The sequence below is a fragment of the Lepidochelys kempii genome, chromosome 3 (assembly GCF_965140285.1).
Source record: "Lepidochelys kempii isolate rLepKem1 chromosome 3, rLepKem1.hap1, whole genome shotgun sequence".
NCBI lineage: Eukaryota > Metazoa > Chordata > Testudines > Cheloniidae > Lepidochelys > Lepidochelys kempii.
Genome location: NC_136382.1, coordinates 128,249,439 through 128,273,081, shown reverse-complemented (window position 1 = coordinate 128,273,081; position 23,643 = coordinate 128,249,439). Strand labels below are relative to the sequence as shown.

General features: G+C 39.6%; 1 protein-coding gene across 17 annotated transcripts in view; it reads right to left on the bottom strand.

Moving 5' to 3' along the window:
* AFDN (afadin, adherens junction formation factor) overlaps nt 1–23,643 on the bottom strand; it is a 213,269-nt gene that overhangs the window by 121,062 nt on the left and 68,564 nt on the right. For all 17 annotated transcript variants that reach the window (XM_073337925.2, XM_073337933.2, XM_073337939.2 and 14 more), the window contains exons 3-8: nt 15,781–15,896; nt 12,350–12,513; nt 8,008–8,168; nt 7,018–7,175; nt 2,445–2,556; nt 1,530–1,697 (exon numbers count right to left, since the gene is read on the bottom strand). In XM_073337925.2, coding sequence (XP_073194026.1) covers nt 1,530–1,697; nt 2,445–2,556; nt 7,018–7,175; nt 8,008–8,168; nt 12,350–12,513; nt 15,781–15,896 — 879 coding nt within the window. The remainder of the gene's footprint in view (nt 1–1,529; nt 1,698–2,444; nt 2,557–7,017; nt 7,176–8,007; nt 8,169–12,349; nt 12,514–15,780; nt 15,897–23,643) is intronic.

Below are 23,643 nucleotides of genomic sequence, written 5' to 3'. Positions count from 1 at the left end.
GATTTCCTGGGACAAAAAGAAAAACACTTTTTTTTTTTGTTTTAAACAAAAGAAATTACAAACTACTACTACAAACTAAGAACCAACTAGCTAGCTAAGTTGAGATAAAAAAGCACGGCAATAGCCAAGGCAAACTACCAAGTGGACCAGCAAAGGCAGTTGACAAGGAACAGAAGGCAGTTCACCAGGGCAGCCTGATATAGCTTTGGTGCTGGGCACAAAGATATCAATGGCCCGCACATGTGCAGGTTGAACGGACACTGTAATGAAAATCTCCGATCAAAGGTGCGTGGAATGCACAAAACATCTGACATGGAGCACCCATAAGGACACCACTCAAAGAAGAAACAGCAGATACCAGCACTTCACGATGTTTCTCATAAAATTATTTGTTGACCATGGAGCAGCCTGAACAGTGGCAACAGAATCTGCACAATAAAACCTCATTTTTGCTAATCATTTGGAGACCCAATGTAGATTGTTTTTGTATATTAGAAAACAAAACAAATGATTTTTAAGAAAAATCAGAGAAATACACTCAAGTATTATAAATGTAGTTATTTTAACAAGTATACTTGTATGCATAATATTTCACAGTACATAGTAATGATTTAATAAGTGTGCTGCAGTATATGTCAAAGAAATTAGGTAATTCAAATTTTAGCAACAGACTTTTTGAAAGAAGTTGTGTTACGGTAGAACCAATTACATGATTACTACTTCTACCAATCTGCTGAAGCGTAAAATAGGTACACAATCTATACACTTGTAAAGCATAAAAGGAATAAATTTCTATGAAAGCCTCAATTTATTCTGCTTAAGGTGGCAACCCTATGTACAACTACCTTTTCATATTAAGTTGTATACTGAAAGACATCTACAGAGGTGGTGTTAAAAGGTGATAAAAATGTATAAGAATCTAAATACAGTGATGCATCTGTCAAGTTTGGCATCCAAAAATCCAAACAAAACTCCAGTTTATGCTTTCTTTTTTAATACTGAACAGTTTATAGGTACATTTTAAATCTTTGGGAAGCATTAAAATTTTCTTCTGATTTCTCAAGTATGGTTTAATAGCACTGTTTCTTCCCTTTCATAAATTCCCACTATAAATACACACTAAGTCCAACAACATTTTTCACCATTATAATACATTCTCAATTTATCTTTACAAACTCAGAGTTAAACTCTTATTAACGACCAAGCAGTCAAATGTTCTTACACTGTCAGTTTATTAAAATGTGATCTGCCTTCAGTGAACAACTTATTTTATTTTAGATGAATCTTCTAAAATATGGAAAGTTAAAGAACACCAAACAAAGGTTCTTTTGCAACACTTTAAAGCTAATTTTTGCAGCTAGCTAGTAAAAGCTCAGAGACAATCTGCTACTGAAGTGATATCCATTAAGAGTTTTAACCACTGTACTCTAAAAGTACTAAATCTGAAAGCTCAATATAACAAATCTATAATTCAATCTGAAGCATGATCAGTTACAAAAACTCCATCAGTTATCAATCAGAACTCTTACCTGGGCTTAATTCCACCAGGTAGGGTAGTTTCTCAGGAGGAAGGCAAGAGCCATAGCCAGACCCGTCAACTCTTTCCTTCCCCTTTAATGGCTTTCCATCAATTTGTTTCTTGGTTTTCTTTGGGATATAGTCAGAAGGCCGTCTTTTCAACTGAAAGACTAGTATTCCTAAAACAACACAACATTATATGGGTCATAGAATCATAGAACATCAGGGTTGGAAGGGATCTCAGGAGGTCATCTAGTCCAACCCCCTGCTCAAAGCAGGACCAATCCCCAATTTTTGCCCCACATCCCTAAATGGCCCCCTCAAGGATTGAACTCACAACCCTGGGTTTAACGGGCCAATGCTCAAATCACTGAGCTATCCCTCCCCCCCTTTAAAGAAGCTTATAGCAGAGAACATAACTCAGGCTTTGTAAGTCCCAGGCTAACATCCTAACCACTTGACCATCCTCCCATTCCATCCCAGGTCCACTGAGTCCTACTACCAATGCATAAACAAATATAACATCCATAAAGCAGTAAATGTTCTTCATATTGCTTATAACATAGCATATTCAATATGTTCCTTATGTTTTTATTAAGTTAAATTCTTTAAGGTTCATGACACCATAGAGTTTTGTGTATGTGTCATTTATTTTAACCCACTGGTCAATTTTAAGGACTTTAGTAAATGTTGCCATTTTATTGTACATTTTGAGAATGTATTTAACTGTAAAGAATGAGAAAATATTACTGTCAGCCTTGAAGTTCACCCTGGAAAATTCTGGACATGGACTATTTTAAAAAAAGAACATAAGTACAATACAACTGAACACTGCAAAATATAATTCAAATGAACCTCCTACTTTACACAGTTTCACATTGATGGCTTGTATTGTCTTACACTTCTGTATAATATTTTAAATGTACCTTTATCGCTAGACCATTCCCTGAATATTTGAAGTGGGCACTCATCATCATCAAGGATAATTTCTTTAGCACCTTTATCATCAGAGTGTTGAGCACCAGGAGGAAGCATAACCTATAAAGAAAAGTTAATTTTTCAGTGGAAACTCATAATTATCAGATCTGTCCAGAGGACCTAGCAATGGATTTTCCTCACTACAGCTTCTATTTTAAGATAGTGAATTATGCAACTAGAAATATAAAAAACCTTAGCAAACAACCAATTAACTAGGGTCAATCACTTCATGGCGCCAAGGAAAAACAAATTTCATTCACAATACACTGCCATCCTCTGATAAAGCAATTAATTTTGTCTTCACAGTTTGTAAATCAGAATCAAACACATGCTTATTATCCCCTCCCACACACACGTCTCACTTTGTAATTCCCCTACATACACGCACCATATAATTCTTTTGACCAACACAATTAATGTACTGGACTAGATCTTTAGCCCCCTTAATGCTACTTTGTGCCACTCTGGCAATGCAAAGCAATCTTAAAATTGGCTTGATAGTCTGGTGGACAATTACCTTTGTCAGAATCTTCAGAAAACACTGCAAGTCTCTAACAAACCACTACTTATCTATCATGTGTTGTGATTTTTTTTCAGAGGTTTATAACTTGGTCAAATTTGAGTGGATTTTCAGGGGGGCAGCAAGAGGTACATCACTGATACCACGGTATCCCCTGTGGCAAGCCCCCACCCCAAAGCAAAGCGGCATTACAGCATTTCAATGGAACAGATGTAAGAATTTTTTTTACATGAACAAAATAATTTTTTCCCTAACCTCATTCTCTGAAATGTCTGAATCGTTTTAGCTGAAACATCCCCAAAAAAATTCAGCCTAAAGCAAATAACCAGCATGGAAAATTTCAACCTGAAGAGTCAAAATTTGATGAAGTTGTAAGCTACTGAAAACAGAATCTTATAATAGGATGTGTTAGGCAACTTAAGCTGCAGGAAAAGCTACTAGCTATACCTCTAATACAGTGGTACCCAAACTTTTCCTGTCACCCCCCCCCTTACCAGAAATGGAATCTGTACACACACCCTTCCATTAATGCACAGTAGGTTCAGCAGAAGAGCTTGGGCTGAAGGTGGAGCGGGGAAGGAGAGGGGGCTAGAGGCGGAGGGGGTGGTGCTCCCTCCCCGTCCCCTGTGGGGGGCTGACCCAGGTACTGCCATGCATCCTTCCAAATATTCCTCCACACACCCCTAGGGGGCACATCCCACAGTTTTGGGATCACTGCTCTAGTATACATTGCAAAAAACAACTAACAATGCTATATTGGAGTTTCCACAGGCTGTTCTTTTGCCCTGCCACTTTCTTTTGTCAACAAACCACTGTTTGCCATGTTACTACTGGTCTAGTGAAAATAAATTACAACTTTATAATCCTATATCCTTGTGAAAATCAGCTCAGTGCTAATAAGATTTTTTCATATCACTTTGATAAAATTAAAGATCACTGACTGCTACCCAAAAAGAGCCACTAACATTTATGTTAGTTAACATGCCGGGGAACAAAATTGTTTCATGTCATCTACAAAAAGCAGAATATTTTCAAAGAAAAATTACATTAACATGTGTGTGCTTTCATTTTATACGTTACAGGCAAAAAAACGTTAATTCATCTGAGGATAAGGAATAAAAGAAATAAAGCATCCTAAATGAAGTGTCTGATCCCAGTACCTCCTAAAATAGAACCTTGTATACCACACAATATTTTCTAAGTTTTAGGTCACATTCAAGGGAATGTACACAGGTAGCTTAAACAAAACTAATTAATTTGACATCTTGAGGTGTGCGCTATGAACCTCATGATATGCAATGAACCTCAAAATTAACATGCTGAAAGACAAAGAAAAAGGAGTATCGGAACAAAAAACTTACATTCACTTAATGTTTTGTTAGAATGGCACCATTCTTGTACCGTGTAAAGTTGCAGTATAAAGATAGGCTATATAACAAAATGTGATAAGAAAAACGATAAATACAGACCCAAGGAGCCATGTCCAACAAAAAGTCAGCACTGGCAAAATATGGATGATGTTCTGAAGTTTCACTTGAAAGACCAAGTGAATTGAACTTTATTATGGATATTTTATGAAGCATTATACAAGGTCTTTTCTTAGTAAAACAATTTAAAATCCAATCAGATAGCTAAGTAAATGTCACCCACTTAAATCTTCCCCAAAGATATCTCAACTACTACCAACAAAAAGACAAAGAACCGTATTTTCAAAATGCTAACCACTAGGAGAGCAAAACTTTTCAAAAAGCGATGTTACTTTTGTTTAATGCAGCTTTTCAAAGACGGCTTTAAATGAAGAACATAACATGTACAAGGTAAATCTCAATATAGCACAATCTTTTACAACACTGGAGGAAGAGGAGAAATTGTTCACTGGATGCTGCCAGATAGCTGTGATTCACTAAAACATCCTGTAAACAGTACTAAAGAAGTTACAATGAAACCAAAACTATTTAATCTATTTAGCACATTATTCACATTTCCCAGTGAAGAAAATAATGATGTATGTAAGCTAAGCTGAATCAAGGAGATTTTAAAAAAAGAATTCAAGCAATTCTTTACAGGAAAGTTCAGTTTCATAAAACATTTAGCTAGAATTAGGTTTTCAAGTTATTTCAGTCTAATAGTAAATCACTTCCATATTTAAGTCCACATACTGTAGGCTCAGAAGTGTAGCAAATTCAGATCAGTTAGTGAAGAGTACAAGATATTATCCAACTACATTGACTCTGAAGAGCCAGAAAAGCAAGTCTGCCACATTTATAAGGATACAGCACAAAACAAATCTATAATTATCTATGGAAATCACCAGTCACCTCCTTAAAAACACATGAAAGCATACTAGATATACAAAGAAGAGCCAAGTTTCTGGGGAAAGTTTTCACTTTCCAAATTAATGCTTTTCCACAAGGCTACAAACTTAAAGCAGCAATTTGTTTCTTTGGTAAGACCAGCAAAATCTTTGCTAAAATTCATGCAAAAAAGTCCTTAGACTACATGTTCTCTATTTTAATCGTACATAAGGCTTGAAAAATTTATCATCATATGGAATATTTCTTTGGTATACATACAAGATTTAACACACTTCTGCAAAATATAAACTTTTTTTTTCTCCTTAAAACATTAAAATACACTCCACAGCGAACCAAAGAGAAACTGATTCAGTACTATCTTCCTAAACTGCAGGCTTAGGCTGCAGTATCTCTGCAGCTATTCACAGTTCTCTCAAACATCAGAAAAATCAAATAAAAATCTCTAGTCAGCTTCTCTGATGCTATTTAGTCCCATGTGGGAAAACATGAAGCTGTAACGAATCAGTTTCAAGCTGATAATGCCACTGAGAGCTATGAGCATGGCAGTGTTAAACAAAAAACGAAACAAAACAAAAACCAAAAAAAAAACCAACCAACCCCTAAAGCAGAGCCTGGAGAAGATTAGAGTGACAGGTACTGCTCCCCACTCACAACTAGGAGACTAAAAGATGAGCAGAGCAGATCCCCTGTCCTCCACTTCCCACCAAAAACTATGAGTCTTGGGGAAGGTAAGAAGAAAGGAGAAAAGCCTTTTCTCCCTTCTAGCAACTAGAGGAGTAATAGCTTCAAATTTAAATCAGTCAGTCAGGTACTAGCCCAGAGGCTGATACACAGGATGGAGCTCACAATCAAAGCCCAGAGGTAGCAACTTATTTCAAATCCCACAACCTCTCCTCACCCCAGCAGCTGGAATGGGCAGATGGAGCTGTATTTTTAATCAGTGTGTTGCCTGTAGACCTCCCTGCTGAAGCTACACCACTCAGCTAATAGGTAAATTAAAGACAAATTCTATATAAAGTTTGATTTTTTTATTCAAATTAATTAAAAGAAACCTATGTCTCATTTTCATATCATTCAATGAGCTGAGGTTGTTGGATTTTTTTAATTAGACATCCTTAAAATATATATTCAACTTCGAAAAGTTAAACACCAAACTGAAATTCAATTTTAGCTTCAGTAACAGCTTTCTTATTATACATTATTGAACAGCATCTGAAAATATCCCAAAATGTAAACTTTATCAGACTTGGGCCTGATCCTCCTAACACTTGTGAATTGAGTATTCCATTTAGTTCAGTGGAATCAACCATTCACAAAGTTTCTCACAAGTTTAAGTGTTGGCAGGACTGAGGCCTTAATTTATAAACTTTCCTAAAATTTATTTGATATAGTAGCATAAGACCGCAGTATCAATTTAAGTATAAAAATATATTTCCATCAGTTACACATTGCTATGCAACAAAACAGCAATAAAAATGTTGTAAGGTTTTAAAGATTTGTTTAAATTAAAATGAAATTGAATTGCTTAAGAACTACTAACATATCTAAGTGACAAGATACAAGTTCTAAGATTAAAATATCAACAAACTTTGATAAACTATGCTGATTTTTTAAAAGTTGCTTTAAGAAAAAAAAACCCTCAAACATAAGCATCAGGAGTATTTTGATGTTAATAGCTTTACTTACCCGAGCAATACAGTAATCCTTGGGATTTTCCTTTTCCAGACCGTACTTCTCCAGTGCTTCAATAACTGCAAAGTCTGCAGTATCTGTAGTGGACAGCAGGATGGTCTTGTATGGTATATTTGGTTTTAAACTGTCTGCATAAATCCTCAGGGTCCCACCTTAAAAAATATATTTAATTACTATTTTATCTGAGGAAAGGGATATGCAACCACAGACTTAAGCATCCTAAACGTTTGAACAGACTTCTTTGGTATACCTTAACACCAAAACTCTACAAATTCCTCCTTTCATAGATTCCATCTCTTGCCCATCCCTACATACAAATGCTGTACCCATCCAAACAACAAAAGCTATCTTTTAGCACATTATACAAAAGGATTCTCATTTGTTACTCTAAATATTTAATTTCGTGTATCTGAGAAAGACTGTGCTTATAAAACACCAGTATACAGCTTCTTCAATATTTCCCTGAGAGATCCATTTCTCCTTCCTTTTAAAGAAAATGCCTGGGATAAGAATAAGCATGCAATCGCTATCAAAAACAAACTGTTTCCCAGAATCCTTTTCTGAAATGTAAACAACGTGAATGGGAAACCACACATTCCAGCAATACATCTTACAACCTTTCTAACAGTTAAATCCAGGTACACTGAGCAGAGTTGTGATAAACAGGGCACTGAAGAGCTTAAATTATCTTAATTTACCTGAATCCCCTAATACTGTCACACACATTGGTACACTGAAGTCCAGGAATTTTACAGGACTAATTTTTACTTAATAGTTTGGCCGTAATTTTTTTTTTCAAACTCTAGCCAGTTTTTTTTTTAAGATGTTACTAGCAACGAGATCAAAGTAAACGATCAGTTACCAAATACAGAAACTGGCTTTAGTATGAGTAAAGAATTGTTGGCCATGAGAAAAAGGGCTAACCTTCCTTGAAGTAGAATATCATTAAATTAAAACATACAAGAAGCAAATCTGAACCACTACCTGAATCTGGCCGGCCATCGGAGCTGCGGAACTCCTGCATTCTCTTCTCTAGTTTCTGTTGTCGCCGCCGTTTCATGACTACCTCAGGATTGGATATTGTGCGAGTGAAGCTGGTCTCCGGCATATCTTTGTACACCTCTGCTGCAAGACGAGAATTCTCACTGTCAAATTAATTTAAAGAAAAAGAAAAAAGGAAATATATTGTTCAATACTTTGAAACATCTAAACACATCCTAATTACTACATGAACTATTAAACAATTAGATCTGCACCGTGACAGTCAGAGTACATCACTATACAAAGATAATGTTTTCACTTACCATACCTCTGTTAGAATATTATTCACATGCCTGCGCTCATGTACAATAAATAGTAACCAAGAGTCTTGTATATTAGTACTAGTCACAAAGGCAAGAGAATCAAGGTCTTTTTCTAGAAAAAAAATTTAAATTATGAAATGCTAGTCAGATTTTCACATTTAATTTTATTCTGGTCTGCGGGTGTTTTAGCTCATCTGGAAGCAACTAGAGTTGGTATGTGTTTGCTACTCAACATTCATTTTATTTCATTCAACTTGAATCACAAAACCAAGTTCAAGCAAAATTACGTTAGAGAAGGCTAGGCAAAATTACGTTAGGGAAGGCTAAAAGGGTTATTTTGAATGTGAAGGCAAAACGACAGAAAAAACATGCAGAGAGAACTGTGGACAAAATAAAACACCTGTATTCTACTAATAATTCAAATGAACAATTAAATCCACTGACATGTCAACCAATAATTTCTTTATATTAATGTAAAAACATTGAAATTGTGCTGAAAAGAAATTGAGTTATTAACTTAAAACTCTGATAGTAATACAGAAGAATACTGTATTGTGGAGCTAAGTTTCCTCTCTACATAATATGCTTAACACATTAAAGGATGTTGATAAATTGGAGATGATTCAGAGAAGAGCCATGACAATGACTAAAGGATTAGAAAACACGCCTTATAGTGACTGACCTCCTTGAGTCTATGTATTTAGACTAACACAGAGAAGGTTAAGGGGTGGACTTGATCACACTCTAGATGTATCTACATGGGGAACAAATATTTAATAATTGGGTCTTCGTTTTAGCAGAGAAACGCATAACACAATATAATGGCTGGAAGTTGAAGCTAGATGCATTTAGACTGGAAATAAGGTGTAAATTTTAACAGTGAGAGTAATTAATCATTGGAACAATTTACCAAAGATTGTGGTGGATTCTCCATCACTGGCAATTTTTACATAAAGACTGAATGTTTTTATAAAAGATATCCTCCAGGAATTATTTTGGGGAAGTTCTATGGCCATACAGGAGGTCAGACTATGATTACAATGGTCCCTTCTGGTCTTAAAAAGGTATGAAAACCTCAAAAAGCAAGGCTTTAAAGACTGCCAACAGTAATATATTTTCTCACCCTGAGACATAACTCATCACTACCACAAGCACTATGCACCACAGAGAATGCACCACTAAAACTTGTCTCTGAAAAAAATGCCGGCATTCCATCACCTCCTCCCCAAATCCCACCCACACATCCTGCCTACCCTGCACACAGATCAGGCTCTTCCCTCTAATCCCATTGTCCCTTGTGCACAATTCCATGAACTTATATATACACACACTCAGGAATATGTCAAAGATCTTGATTGCCATGAAACTATTCAACTGATTCACAAGAAAAGCGTATCTTCTGTGTTGAAGAGCCTGGTTGCCACAAAATGCATGAAGATTCTGGTGTTCTAAAAAGCAGCCACAATTTTGTCAAAGATCTCTGATACTAGCCAAACTCATTCCCCATACACAATGTCAGCCCAGAGCTTTATCTCAGAGATCATGTAGTTATTCCTGAAGTTCATAAATTGCATGTAGAAGTTTTCATACCAGATTAAGGTCCATCTAGTCCAGTATCCTGTTTCTGTCAGTGGTCATACCAGATGCTTCAGAATCAAGTGCAAGAAACATCATGATGAATAATTATGAAATAATCTGTCTACAGGTGAAGTTTCTTGCTAACATCAGACACTAAGTGGCTGGCTTACACCCTGAAGCATGAGAGTTTAGATCTCCCTTTTTATCCTATTCTGATGTGGATGTTAATATCATCCATATAAGTATCCAATCCTTTTTTTAATCCTCAAGCTCTTTGCTTCAGTGATACGTTATGGCAGTGAATTACAAAGCAGTTATCCAGAGTGTAAAACATTATTTTCTTTTAGCAGTTTTAAATTTGCCTCTCCATGATACTGATTGTCCACTGGCCCTTGTATCACGAGAAAGGGTAAATCGGTGTGCCTAATTCACCATCTATACCAGTCATTATTCTGTGTACCTAGTTCATGTTTCTTGGTATTTGACTCCTCTTTAAACAAGTCTTTTCAATCACTCCTCATACGGCAGTTTCACCAGGCATCTATTTCCCCATTCCTTCTCAAACTCTTATTTCTGCTCTATCTTTTTTGTAATAAGATAACCAAAATTGAACATGGTGTTCTGGGTGAAGATGTACTACTATACATACAAAGGAATAATATTCCAGCATTATTTTCTATTCCATTCCTTACACATTCTAATATTTTGCTTCTTCACCAAAAAGTGAGCACTGAGCAAATGTTTTCTTTGAAATGTCCACAATGAGGCTTACGTGAATATACAAGGTTTATTAAATTTCTGCAGCAAATAAAGCTGCAAAGCAGGAGCAGGGAGAAAACTGGTGCTTTTAAGTCCCACTGTGAGGTACTTCAGGCTCCTACTGACTGGGGAGAGCTGGGGGAAGGAAAGTACTGTTATGAAGTGAATGACCCCAAATTTTCTATTTAGATCAAAATGTTTGTGCCCAACAAAATATTGGAGGTTCAAAACCTGGGAAAAAGTAAAGAAGAAGAAAAAATTCTGCAGGACACAAGGCAACAAAACTCTGAGGCAACAAAAGAAGAAATTGCTGCTGTCCTCCGAAGATGATGTGGACTGGGGCTCCAAAAGGAAATACAAGCAATGGGTTTGCAGTTGTAGCAGGTAACAATGGCAAAGGAACTTTCATAGCTCCCTCTGGACAAGATAAAATGGGTAGCAAGTAAATAGTTGTGGATTAGAAACATGAGAAATGTTATGGTACACATTTTAAAGAACAGGATTTCAGAACAACAGGTGCGTGAAATTTGACTGAATTAACATTACTAAGAGAACCTTTACTTTTTCATTTCATAGTCTGAAAATTCAAAAGTGTATGCTAATATAACAGTGTATGATTTTGTATTTTAATTTTCCTGTAAAACCTTGATTTATTGGGTTTACAAGTTTTCAGTCTGCAAAGCTGAAGGCAAACATTTTAAAAAATGGGTGCCTAAACTTAGACACCTAAATCTATATTTAAGCACCTAAACAAGTGGATTGATTTTCAAAGTAATCACTTTCTGCTACTTCAATAGGACATGACGGATGGTCAGCACTTTTGAAAATCAGGCATCTTATTTACATGCCTGAATGAGACTTTAGAACCCTAACTTTTGGCATTCATTTCTAAAAGTTTTAGTCTTAAGTTTATCACATTGACATACACTACAACACTTAGTTTCTTGGTTATCACAGCCAACATTTTATTTTGTATGTGAGCTCTACAGGGACCTGCCTACATTGCCTTTTGCTCTCCGGTTTTCCCAACAAATCAAGTTCCATACAAGGATGAATAGTGTATGCTCCCTGCACTGTTCCACTGAACTAGGCAGCAATATATGGGGAGTTAGAGATGGAGTTTGCAACGAAAGAACTGCAGGAGCCAGAATCGTAGGCTGGTGAGGTAAGCAGCCTGCAGAAGGGGTGAACACCCAAAGACCAGGGAGTTAAGGAGATGAGCCACTGAAGCGTGCTACAAGCTCTTCCGTTTCCTAACAGAAGCACGTGTGGAGGGGAGAAGGTTCTGAGCTTGATCGCCTGGGCAAGATCCCAAGAGTCAAGGCCCAGAGAGTGGATCCAGGCTACCTGGAGGGCAAAAGGAGAAACTCATCTTTGAAATTAATCATTTTTTAAAAAGTTTCAGAAAAGTATTTTCACCTATGAACAACAGTTGTGGATTTTCGTATGGGAAGAGAGTCAGGATCACAACAAACAATTTTGCTGTGAAATTTACAGGTTGTTGCATACTTTAGGAGTTGCTGCCATAAAATTTGGTCCTACTGTCACAGCCAAATGCTATTTATTTTAAATTATTCCCTCTCCACCCCCAATGTTAAGTGGTTACTTATGATTTAATTTTTTGAGAGAGGTAATAATACAACTAATTTATAACAATTAACTCATCAAAATTAAAATAAACTTACAGATCATCTCCATGAAAAGGCCTATCATCTCTATCTGATGCTTGTCGCAATGCCTCTTTCTCTCGCCTCTTCTTTTCTTTCTTTTCTTTCTTTGATAGAGTCCGTTTGAAGTTCTGGATCACTCCCTCTTTTTCTTGTTTTTCAGGCCCATTGCTCTGAGCCTTCTGAAATGAATCAAGTCAAACTGCTTTGGTCACTTGGTCTACTGCAAAGTTGCTGATGATCTCTAATTACATCACAAAGTAGATTTAGTAGTTTACGTTTGTAAAGCATAACCTAAAACACTTAGTAACACCATACTGGAAATAGATACAGGAAAAGCAACAACCCCTGCATTACGGGAGGTGGGAAAGGGAAAAAGAGAGAAGGGGAAGGAAGCATTAGCAATCAAGCATTTGATTTTTAAGTTATAAACAACTAAAAACATATTCTTCAAAGACTGTCTGAAATGATTACAAACCTTGTAGCCGGTGCAGCCACCTCCCCAACTAACTTACAGTACTTACTGGCATCTTAATTTTACTCTCTTTTATACTTTAAAAGAAATATAAAGTTGGATGCACACTGATTTTTTTCCCCTTTTATAATATATCCTCCTGTCTTTTTATTTAGAAGGATCTGAAAAAGTTCTTCTCTTCTTTCAAGACACGGCATAGGCTCAATGGCTCTTTGCAGCAGAGGTTATATTTCTTGCAGCTTCTTTTCCTGATAAGATTGTACCCAAGTGCATTTTTGGGGGGAGAAACATAGCATTAACAAGTAATACTAAAACAATATGTCAGAAGCAATCAGTAATAAAAGGCTCCCAGAATGCCTCTGACAAGGAGATCCTTGCAGGCCACTGTGAGTGGCAAGCTCACTAAATTGCTTGGGAACCTTTTGTAAACCTCTTCAATTTTTGATATTTCTAGAAAAGAGATCTGGTGAGGCCAAAACACCTACACAGGGAGGTACTGATTTTCCTCATGGTTGGGCATCAGTATGAATACTAGCTCTCTCCTCTCAGCGTGGGAGGGGATTGATTAAAAGATATGACAACCCTGCCCAGGTGGTAAGTCAAGTGGAGCCAAGCTTGTAGGCACCGCAAGTGGAGTCTGGTGAAAGATGTCAGATAAGTGCATGTAGCCTAACAGGGAGAGGCACTGACACACCATAGATTGAGGTTTGCGGATGATGCAAGAGATCAGGTTACTCGTTGCCTAAAATCTGTCTGCAGAAACTAAAGCTCTCACAGATATTAAGTTCAGCCGTGCTTCTATAAAATTGTCTGTCCTTGTGCAGGACAAAATGGATTTGTCTTCGTTTATGCAAACATCTAAGGTGGCAAGGAGGCCCCAAAATAACTCTGTTGCTGATATAATCTCTTGGCAGGATTGGCCTACCAGAAGCCAGTCATCTAGGTACGGAAATACCATATACCCCTAATGTCTCATCTGGGCCACTCGCACCGCAAAAATATTAGTGAACACCCTGGGTACCATCATGAGTTCAAAGGGAAGGACGTGGAATCGGGAGCACTGCTGACCAACCATGAAACACAGGAACTTCCTGTGTGATGGGTGAATGCCCGTGTGACAATATACATCCTTCACATCAAGAGCTGCATACCATGCTCCTTCCTGAAGGGAGGTGATTATAGATGCCACTGTTACCATCCTGATTTCAGCTTTCGGATAAAGTTGTTGAGCTGCCAAAGGTTCAGGATCTGTCTCCGTGCTCCGTCCTTTTTGAAAATTAGGAAATATGGGGAGTAGAGCCCTCTCCCCTGCGACTGAGGAGGGATGCTCTCTATTCCTCCCCGGAATAAAAAGGATTCTGCTTCCTGTTGAAGAATCAGTTGGTGACAAGGGTCCCAGAAGGGGGGTTTGTGAAGACGGAAGAAGAGATACTCTATGGAGTACCCGTGATGGATAATCTGCAGAACTCAACTGCCTATGGTGATCTTGTTCCAACTGTCGGCAAAGAAAGTAAGATGGCCCCCAAAGATGACAGGAGAAGATGTAGGTGGCATCAGTGGTGATACATGGATCTCAACATGCATGTCAAAACCATCCTCTAGCCTGAAGTTGAGAGGATATGGAGGCTGTAGCAGTGGATGGAGCTGAGAAATGAGACCTCTAATCTTCTGTCACTTACAAAGAGGTTCAGGTGGATGCTGGTAGAATGAGGTATGTGAATGGGGTAGTCATAGCCATAGGCTGGCACCCACCAGCAGCCAGCTCCCCGACTTTTCGCCAGTACCTCCCACCCACCAACGACCCTACTGCTCAACTCCTACGCCTCCCGCCTGCCATGATCAGCTGTTTCACAGCGTGCAGAGGTACTAGGAGAGAAGGGGAGGACCAGGGATGGGGCATGCTCAGGGGAGGGGGCGGGACAGGGTGGGGACTTGGGGGAAGGAGTCGAGTGGGGACAGGGCCTGGGGTAGAGTGGGGATTTGAGCACCTCCAAGGCCTGGAGGAAGCCAGTGCCTGTGATCATAGCTGAAAGTGCTGCCTCTGGTGTTTCCTACTTGGGGCTGGAGTATAAATCCCCAGGGATTACAAGGTGGATCTTGAGTCCATGCGAGAATGGAGAGACTTGTCTGTCTTTTCATTAAAAAGGACGGACTTATTGAAAGGGGGAGCGGGTGTCTTGGATAGTATTTTGGACCTCAGACTCAGACTTTAAGGCAGGGGTCTCAAACTCAATTTACCTTAGGGCCAGTGCCAGTCCTCAAATCCTCCCAGCGGGCCAATAATGTCACTCATGCTGCCCAGAATCCACCCCCAAAACTGCACACCCCCCCATCTGCCTAAGGTTCTGGGAGGGAGTTTGGGTCCGGGGAGGTGGTCTGGGGTAGGGGATTGGGGTGCAGGCTCTGGGATGGAGTTTGGATGCTGGGTGCACGCTCTGGGCTGCGGCGGGGTGCAGTTTCAGGCTCTGGGAGGGAGTTTGTGTGCGGGGGTGTGTGGGAAGAGGGTGCAGGCTCTGGGAGGGCGTTTAGGGCAGGACGGGGGTACAAGGATATTAAAGCAGTTCTACACAGTCTACACTGTCTGCCAGTGGATTTTCTGGTAATATTTAAGTGGTTGTTTTGGCCTTTAAAGTCCTAAGTTTGAGAGAGTAACTAACTCTCGTCATGCCATACTTCCACAGTTGGAAGTAGCAAAAACGCTCAAACTGGGATCCCAATGGTGTAAACCAGAAGGGGCTACTGGCAAGGAATTCTTTGTTAGATCTTCACAGCTTTAGAATTCAGTCTCTCTGTACTGTTAGCAGGTTAATGTAAGTTATATTGAAGCACTTAAGATATTTTTAACTTATGATATGAACAGGTACACTTTTATTTAATCTAAATAAATATTTATTGAATTTGAACAAGTCACAAAATCACAACAGTGCTTTCCTAAGAACTAAAACCATCACCACCACCTTGCATATTACCTTACCTTTGGAGGAAGTGTATCATTTTCATTCTTAAGAACAAACCTCCCCTCTCGGTCATCTTTGTTCCAATTTAATTGTACAACAAGAGGCTTCTCATCTATATCTAATCTTCTTTCTTCTTCAAAATATGAAAGAGAAAATTGATAACTAATGGTTATTCAGCATCTCAAGATTCAACACAATTATGGTATGTTACTTTCGCTTAGTCAGAGTTGACAAATTGAGGATTAAACTGATTCTCTCTTTAAAGAAAGGTTTGCTGTGCAGGCAGGTCTCCTTATGCTTTTCTGCAGCTACGGAGGCAGAATTCAAACTACTGGGCTTCTCAATGCAAGGAGCTATGCCTTTTCCAGTGACTAACAGGTTAATTTTTTACTCCTGTAGCTGCACAAACTGAAGATCCATTGTAAGTAGATCTGTGGATCTTGTAGGACGGAGACAGTGAAATTTGGGAAGCACAAACTCCCCATGTGTAACTACAAGTGGAGCACATAGCAATATCTACAGATAAGAATGCCTAAAGCAGTGATTCTCAACCAGGAATCCAAGGCCGTGAGCAGGTTTCAGGGGGGCCGCCTAGCAGGGCCAGTGTTAGACTCGCTGGGGCCCAGAGTAGAAAGCTGAAGCCCCATTGCATGGAGTTGAAGCCTAGGACTTGAGGGCTGAAGCTGAAGCCTGAGCAATATAGTTTTGCAGGGGCCCCATACCATGAGGTGCTGGCGCTTGCTATCCCCTAACGCCAGCCCAGGCTTTTATATGCAGAAAACCAGTTATTGTGGCACAGGTGGGCCGTGGAGTTTAGCATGTTGAGGGGGCCTCAGAAAAAAAACGGTTGAGAACCCTTGGCCTAAAGCACTGTCATTTTAAAAGACCTTTTAACTTTTTCAAACATTCACCTTTTAGACTGAAATTTACCCAATCTGCACAAACACAAATATGTTTAGGAAGGTTGAACAAAAATAAACCAAGCCATTCTAGAGTATGAAAAAAGTGAAAAAACCCACTATGCACATATATAAGGGGGCAGAGCTCAAACTGCACATGAAAGCTTAACTTAAAAAAGTTTGAGAACCACTGGTCTAAACTTATGATTTCTTAGAACATAAAATAAAAAATAAAATATGCTGAATCCACAAGCTTCTATACAAAACGGAGTTAAAAGTTGCTTTTCTATAGAAAGACAAAATTGGGGGGAGGCCGGAGGGAGAAGAGAAGTGTGGGGAGGAAACATCTAACTTTTGAGGTCAAATTTTATCAATATGCCACAATAGGTCATGTACTGTATTAACAGGGTGACCATCTGTCCCATTTTTAAAGGGACAGTCCCATTTTTTGGGACTTTTTCTTATATAGGAGCCTATTCTCCCCCACGCTGGTCCCGTTTTTTCACAGTTGGTATCTGGTAACCCTATGTATTAAGGGCTTGACCATGTAGGGGATCCAGGAGCTGTGCAACAGACCGGCAAAGTCACCACAGGTTTTGGGACCCAGCCTCTGACTCCAAGACACACCATCATGTATCTCATCATCAAGATCATCCATTGAGCCCGAGTGGTCTCATACTCCTATTTTATATTTTCTCCCTAGCTAGGCTCTGATTGGCTTAGTTTCAAACTGAGTATTATTTATGACTCTACCCATCTTCAAAACCCACTTTCCAGCTTATAGAAAAACAGCGATCTGCCCAGTGACTACCAGCCCTGGCTTCTGGATGGTTTGGGGCACTTGAAAGGAGCCTTGCTCCGTCTCCTTGCATGTGTTCACCAATACAGACATAAACAACACAGAAATTCATTAATTTCTCAACTGCCTTCTGCTCTGTTTTATTTATACTGCAGTGAAATTACAAGAGCAGAAATCTTGGAGTGTTGTTCTTTTATTTTTCTGGGGTAGGGTAGGGGTTATGTAACAAGGGACAAAGAGCAGAATGTGCAGCTAGACAGGAGGAACACTGGTGTCAAGGCAGGACACTGTGGGAAGAAGGTACAACATTCGTCAGCATGCAGCCTCTAGTGTTGATTTCAACACCTGGGACTTAGAAGGAAAAAACTGCCATGGCTGCAGGTCATAATAAAGACCCTATTTGGGAATCTTTTAAAGGAATTCCTATACCTCTGGGTAAGAAAGGAACACATGCCAAATGTAAACAATGCAACAAAGAGATACAAGGCCTGGCTGTCAGAATGAAACATTTTAGAAATGCTCCTCAGAAGGCAATACTTTGAAGATGATTATGAGGACATGTCTGAACAATTTGGATCAACTTGTTAGTAAATGTATTTTTGCACCATTCTTATGTACCGCCTTCCATGTCTTACTATCTTAGTAAATGATAAACTTAAATTATTGTATGCGGTGTTGTAGCTGTGTTGGTCCAAGGATATTAGAAAGACAAGGTGGGTGACGTAATATCTTTTATTGGACCAACTTCAGGTGTAGCTAGAAAGCTTCTCTCTCTCACTAGAAATTGGTTTAAAAAGATATTGATTGCCTCATCCACCTTGCCTCTCTAACTTATTGTCATAAATTTGTGTTTTGGGTGGATTACTTGCTTATGAATTTCAAAATGTTTGTGTTCAAAATATTAGTTTATTAGGCACGTTAGTTTGTGGTGGGACCGTTTGTCAATTACATTTTTACTGTTACTTCTGAAATGGATTTTTATTGATCAGTATAATCAAACATTCTAGGTAAAGATTTTCTGTTTAAAAAGTAAAGTTTTATTAGGGATTTATGAATTTTAACATTTGGAAAAAGTGGTTTTTTTCCAAGCTGTTTGGTATGTTGCTAGAAATAAAAGTTTTTAACAGATTTAGATAATTCATATGATTTATTATTTTTCCTATAAAACTGGGTTTAGAAAAATTACCATTACATAATGGTAGAAATCCCCTTTTTTAAAAAAAGCAGTGCACTGAGTAATAGTGAGTGAATGTGATGTTACTTTGTTTCAAGGTCGAGCTTAGACATAAGGGGTTACAAACATGCATGATCTGCAACGTCTACAACTTCAGAGACACAGAAGTGCTGCAACTAAACATACATCAGTAAATTACCTTATAAAAAAAAACCACCACACTTTCTTCATCATCCAGTAAAAATCAGGACCAGCAAATTCCAGCAATACTGCTTGGTTCATTTGTGCAACAAATTCTCCTCTTCATCTTGTTCAGAACAAACATTTCATTGATGTGGTTCAATTATTATGACCAGACTACACTCCAACCAGCAAAGCAAACATTGCTGGAAGGTTGCTGGATACAGCATATGAGAAGGAAATTGAACAGTGTGCAGAAAACATTGATGGTAAATTTGTTGATCTAAGTCTTGATGGATAAAGCAATATACAAAAAGATTCAATACATGCTTGTGCGACAAGAAGATGAGGTTGTCTATCTTACAGAAACATCCGATACATCAGGAAATGCCCATACAGAAGAATGCTTAAAAGAAATAGCAGTAAAAGCTATAACAAATTGTGAACAAAAATTCAAGTATATAGCTTTGTCAGACAATGCTGCAGATGTAGCAAAGATGAGGAGAAATCTAGAAGAAGAAATTAAGGGAACCTGAAACTTAAAACATATGGATGCCATGCTCACTTGATGCATCTTTTAGCCAAAGACTTAACTACAGCTCTAGGAATAAAAGAAAATGTTGCTGAAATTGTAAAACACTTCTGTAACAGCCACTTCGTTCAGGCTTCACTGAAGAGAGCAAGAGGATTCAATCTAATTCTCCCCAAGATGTATGCTGGAATTCAGTGGTCGACTGTGTTGAGCTATTTATTAAGAACTGACCTATTCTCATTACAATTTGTGAAGAAAATCGTGACAAAAACAGATGGAACTATCACACGCAAAGCGGTCAACTTTGATGCTAAATATGAGAAGGTCACTCGCCTTCTGAAGTAACTCAGGTTCTTTGAGATGTGTCCCTCTGTGGGTGCTCCACTTCAGGTTTCGCTGCGTCCCAGCACCGTCAATTGGAGATTTTTGGTATCAGTCTCTGGTCAGTGTGTGTGCGCGCAGTAGCAGCCTCGTGGTGCCACTGGTGCCTCATCTAACATGCGTACGGCCCAACCCCTTCAGTTCCTTCTCTACTCTGGAGTGTTTAACTCGTACTTCAAAGTAGATGGGAGGAGGGCGAGTAGTGGAGCACCCACAGGGGGACACATCTCGAAGAACCTCAGTTATTGCATAAGGTGAGTAACCCTCTCCTCTTCTTCAAGTGCTGTCCCTGTGGGTGCTCCACTTCAGGTGAATGTAGAGCAGTGCCCTTATGAGGACAGAAGTGTCTTCAGAGTTGTCTGAGCTTGAATTGAGAGTAATTGCAGAGTGGCTCTTGAATGTGTGTTCAGAGGCCCAGGTCACCACCCTGCAGATGTCTAGAATGGGTACATTGTGTAGGAATGCTATGGAAGTAGCTAAAAGTCTTGTCAAGTGGGTTCTGATGCCCAAAAGGTCTTCAGTGTTGTGTAGAGAATAGCACATATGGATACAGCTGGATATCCATTTAGATAATCTTTGCGTAGATATGACAGAGCCCTTTCATCATTCTGTTGTTGACACAAAAAGTCTAGGTGATATTCAGAAGGGCTTTATTATGTTCAGATAAAAGGCTATGGCATGGCAAACATCTAATGTGTGTGGGATCGCCTCTTGAACATTAGTGTGTGGTTCTGGATGAAATGTAGGTAAGTGAATTGGTTGGTTGAGGTGTAACGAAGACAATATTTTGGGCATAAATTCAGGATGTGTTTAAGTTATCCTTGAAGAAAATAGTGTATGGGGAGTGAGCCATGAGAGGCCCTATCTCACCGACTCTGCACGCGGATGTAATGGCGACCAGGAATGCCACTTTCATAGATAAATGAAGTAATAAGCATGTGGCTAAGGGTTCGAATAGGACTCTGGTGAGACTTCTGAGCACCTGATTTAAGTCCCATGCTGGCGTGGGTTCTCAGATGTCCAGGTACATGTTCTCTATTCCAGTGAGAAATCGCTTAGTAACTGGGTGAACGAATATTGAAGTACCATGTACCTGCTGATGGAAAGCCGTGATGGCAGCAAGGTGAACTTTAAGTGAGCTTGTAGCAAGCCCTGAGTTTTTTAGGGATAATAAATATTCCAGAATTAGTGGCAACGGTGCCTGGCTTGCAGATATTTGTTTGTTCTGGCACTATATGAAGAGTCTTTTCCATTTTTGGAGGTAAGTAGGCTATGCGTGTTGGGTTTCCTGCTGTTTAACACCACTTGTTTTACTTATTCTGAGCAGGTTAGTTCGTCGTGGTGGAGCCATGAAGAAACCACACCTTCAGGTGAAATTTCTCCTGGTCTGGATGGAAGACTTGATCATTGTCCTGAGAAAGAAGATTCCGTAGGCGAGGGAGAATGAACAGATTGCCATGCATGTTAGGTAAGGGAACCATGTCTGTTCAGGCCATGTCAGGACTATGAGTATTATGTTGGCCTTGTCAGTTTGTATTTTGTGTATTGCTCTGGAGATTAACTGTATTGGTGGGAATGCATATAGAAGAGGAGCGTTCCATCTGATAAGAAAAGCGTCCCCTAGGGATCATGACCCTAGTCCTGCTCGTGAGCAAAATCTTTGGGCATTTCTTGTTTAGTAATGTCACAAACAGGTCTATGTGTGGGGATTCCCACTTGTGGAATATGTGTTGTGTTATTCCATTGTTCAGTTCCCATTCATGCTCTTGGGAAAACTGTCTGCTTAATGTATTCGCTATCTTTCTGTCGACCCAGGAGGTATGCTGCTGTAATAGCTATGTTGTGTGTTATGCACCAATTTCATAGTTTTAAAGCCGCTGTGCACAGGGAGTGGGAACATGCTCCACCCTGTCAGTTTATATAGAACTGACATTCAATGTTGTCTGTCAAGACCCTTATTGTTTGCTTCGTATAATAGGGAGGAAAAGTAGGCACAAGTTGTGGATTGCATATAATTCGAGCGGGTTCATGTGGAAATGTGTTTCCGTGGGGGACCACTTGCCTTGGATTGTATGTATGTTCAGGTGAGCTCCCCATCTGATCAGCGAGGCATCTGTTGTGATTTATATGGATGGTGGAACCTGTTTAAATGGGATACCTGAGCAAACATTTATTGGATTTGTCCACCTTTGTAGTGATTACAGCACCTCTGGGGATGGTGTGAGTCTTTTGTTTAAACTGTGCTTTTGTGGTATATATACACACCAAGCTCACCCATCCTTGTAGGCAGTGCATGTGTAGTCTTGTGTGTTATACAACAAAAGTGGTGGCTGCCATATGTCCCAAGAGTCGTCAGCAGGTGTGTGCAGACACCCATGGGCTGTCTAAGATCACTGATATGAGGGAGGTCATTGCTGTGATTCAGGGTATCGGCAATGATGCTCTGGCCTCCACTGAGTTCAGGTGTGCTCCTATGAAGTCCACTTGTTGTTCTGGAGTTAGGGTAGATTTTTGCTCATTGATTTGTAGTCCTAGGGAGTGAAAAAGAAATATGGCTTGTCTAGTGATGTGTAACATTTCTGTCTGGGTAGAGCCTTTTAGCAGGCAGTCATCAGGTACGGTAAGATCAATATTCCCTGTTCGCACAAATGTGCCACTACCACCACTAGGGTTCTTACAAAAACTCATGGAGCCATAGATAGTTTAAATGGCAATACCCTGTACTGGAAGTGAATTGTCAGAGCAATGTGGATGGTAACGTGAAAATATGCATCCTATCGGTCGAGGGCTGAGAACCAGCCCCTCTTTTCCAGCGCAGTTCAGTGTGATCAAGTTCAATGTGAATTCTGAATCTGTGGGTACAAACAAATTTGTTGAGTTTTCTGAGATCTAGAACGGTCTCCAACCTCCATTTTTCGTCTGAGTCAGGAAATAATGTGAATAAAATGCCTTCTCTCTGAGTTCTGTTGGAACTTGTTCCCCAGCCCCTAATTGTAGAAGGTGATATACTTCTTGTCTCAGAAGGTGCTTGTGGGAGGGGGAGTGGGTTGGTGGGATGGAGGTAAAGTGGACGGTATAACCTATTCAAATGATTTCTAAAACCCATTGGCCTGTGGTGATAGAAGCCCATGTATGATATAATGGTTGTAGCCAATGACCAAAGGTTTGCGATAATCTGCTTATTGGCGCTGGTGGTGGGGGAGGCCGGGCAGACCCTCAAACAATGTTTCAAAATCAGGTCTTCTTTGGTGGTGTTTGGGACATCATAGCCTGAGGCTGGGTAGGGCAACGTCTCTGTGGTCTGTGCCTTTGTCTTTGGTTGTCATATGGTCTCTACTGGTGCTGTGACACATTGTCTCTGCTATGATTGTAAGGCTGGTATCTGCATCTCCTCTTAGGGGGCGTGTAGATCCCAAGGGTCCTCAGTGTCGCTCTAGAGTCCTTCATGGAATGGAGGACCTCATCCATCTTACTGGAGAAGACATTGTCCCTGTTGAAGGGGAGGTTCTCTACTTTGTTCTGAAGTTCCTTTAGGATATCCAATGAGCGTAACCAGGATGCTCTGTGCATAGCAATGGCTGTCACTGATATGCATGCCACTATGTCTGCCATGTCAAGGGATGCATGGTGCACTGTTCTAGCAATATGTTGGCCCTCACTGATGATGGCTTGGAATTGGTCTCTTTTTCCCTCCGGAATTTCCCGGATGATATCGTTCATTTTGGTATAACTGTCATGATTGTATTAGCAAGTAATGCCATGTCACTGAAGAGTAAGCTTTTCGCCCCAAGAGGTCTAATCTCTTCCAATCCTTGTCTTGGGGAGTGGGTCTGCATGGAGGTTGTTTGCCCCATTGGTTGACCACCTCCACCACTAAGGAGTTAGGGTTGTGGGTATGAGAAAAGGAAGTCCATA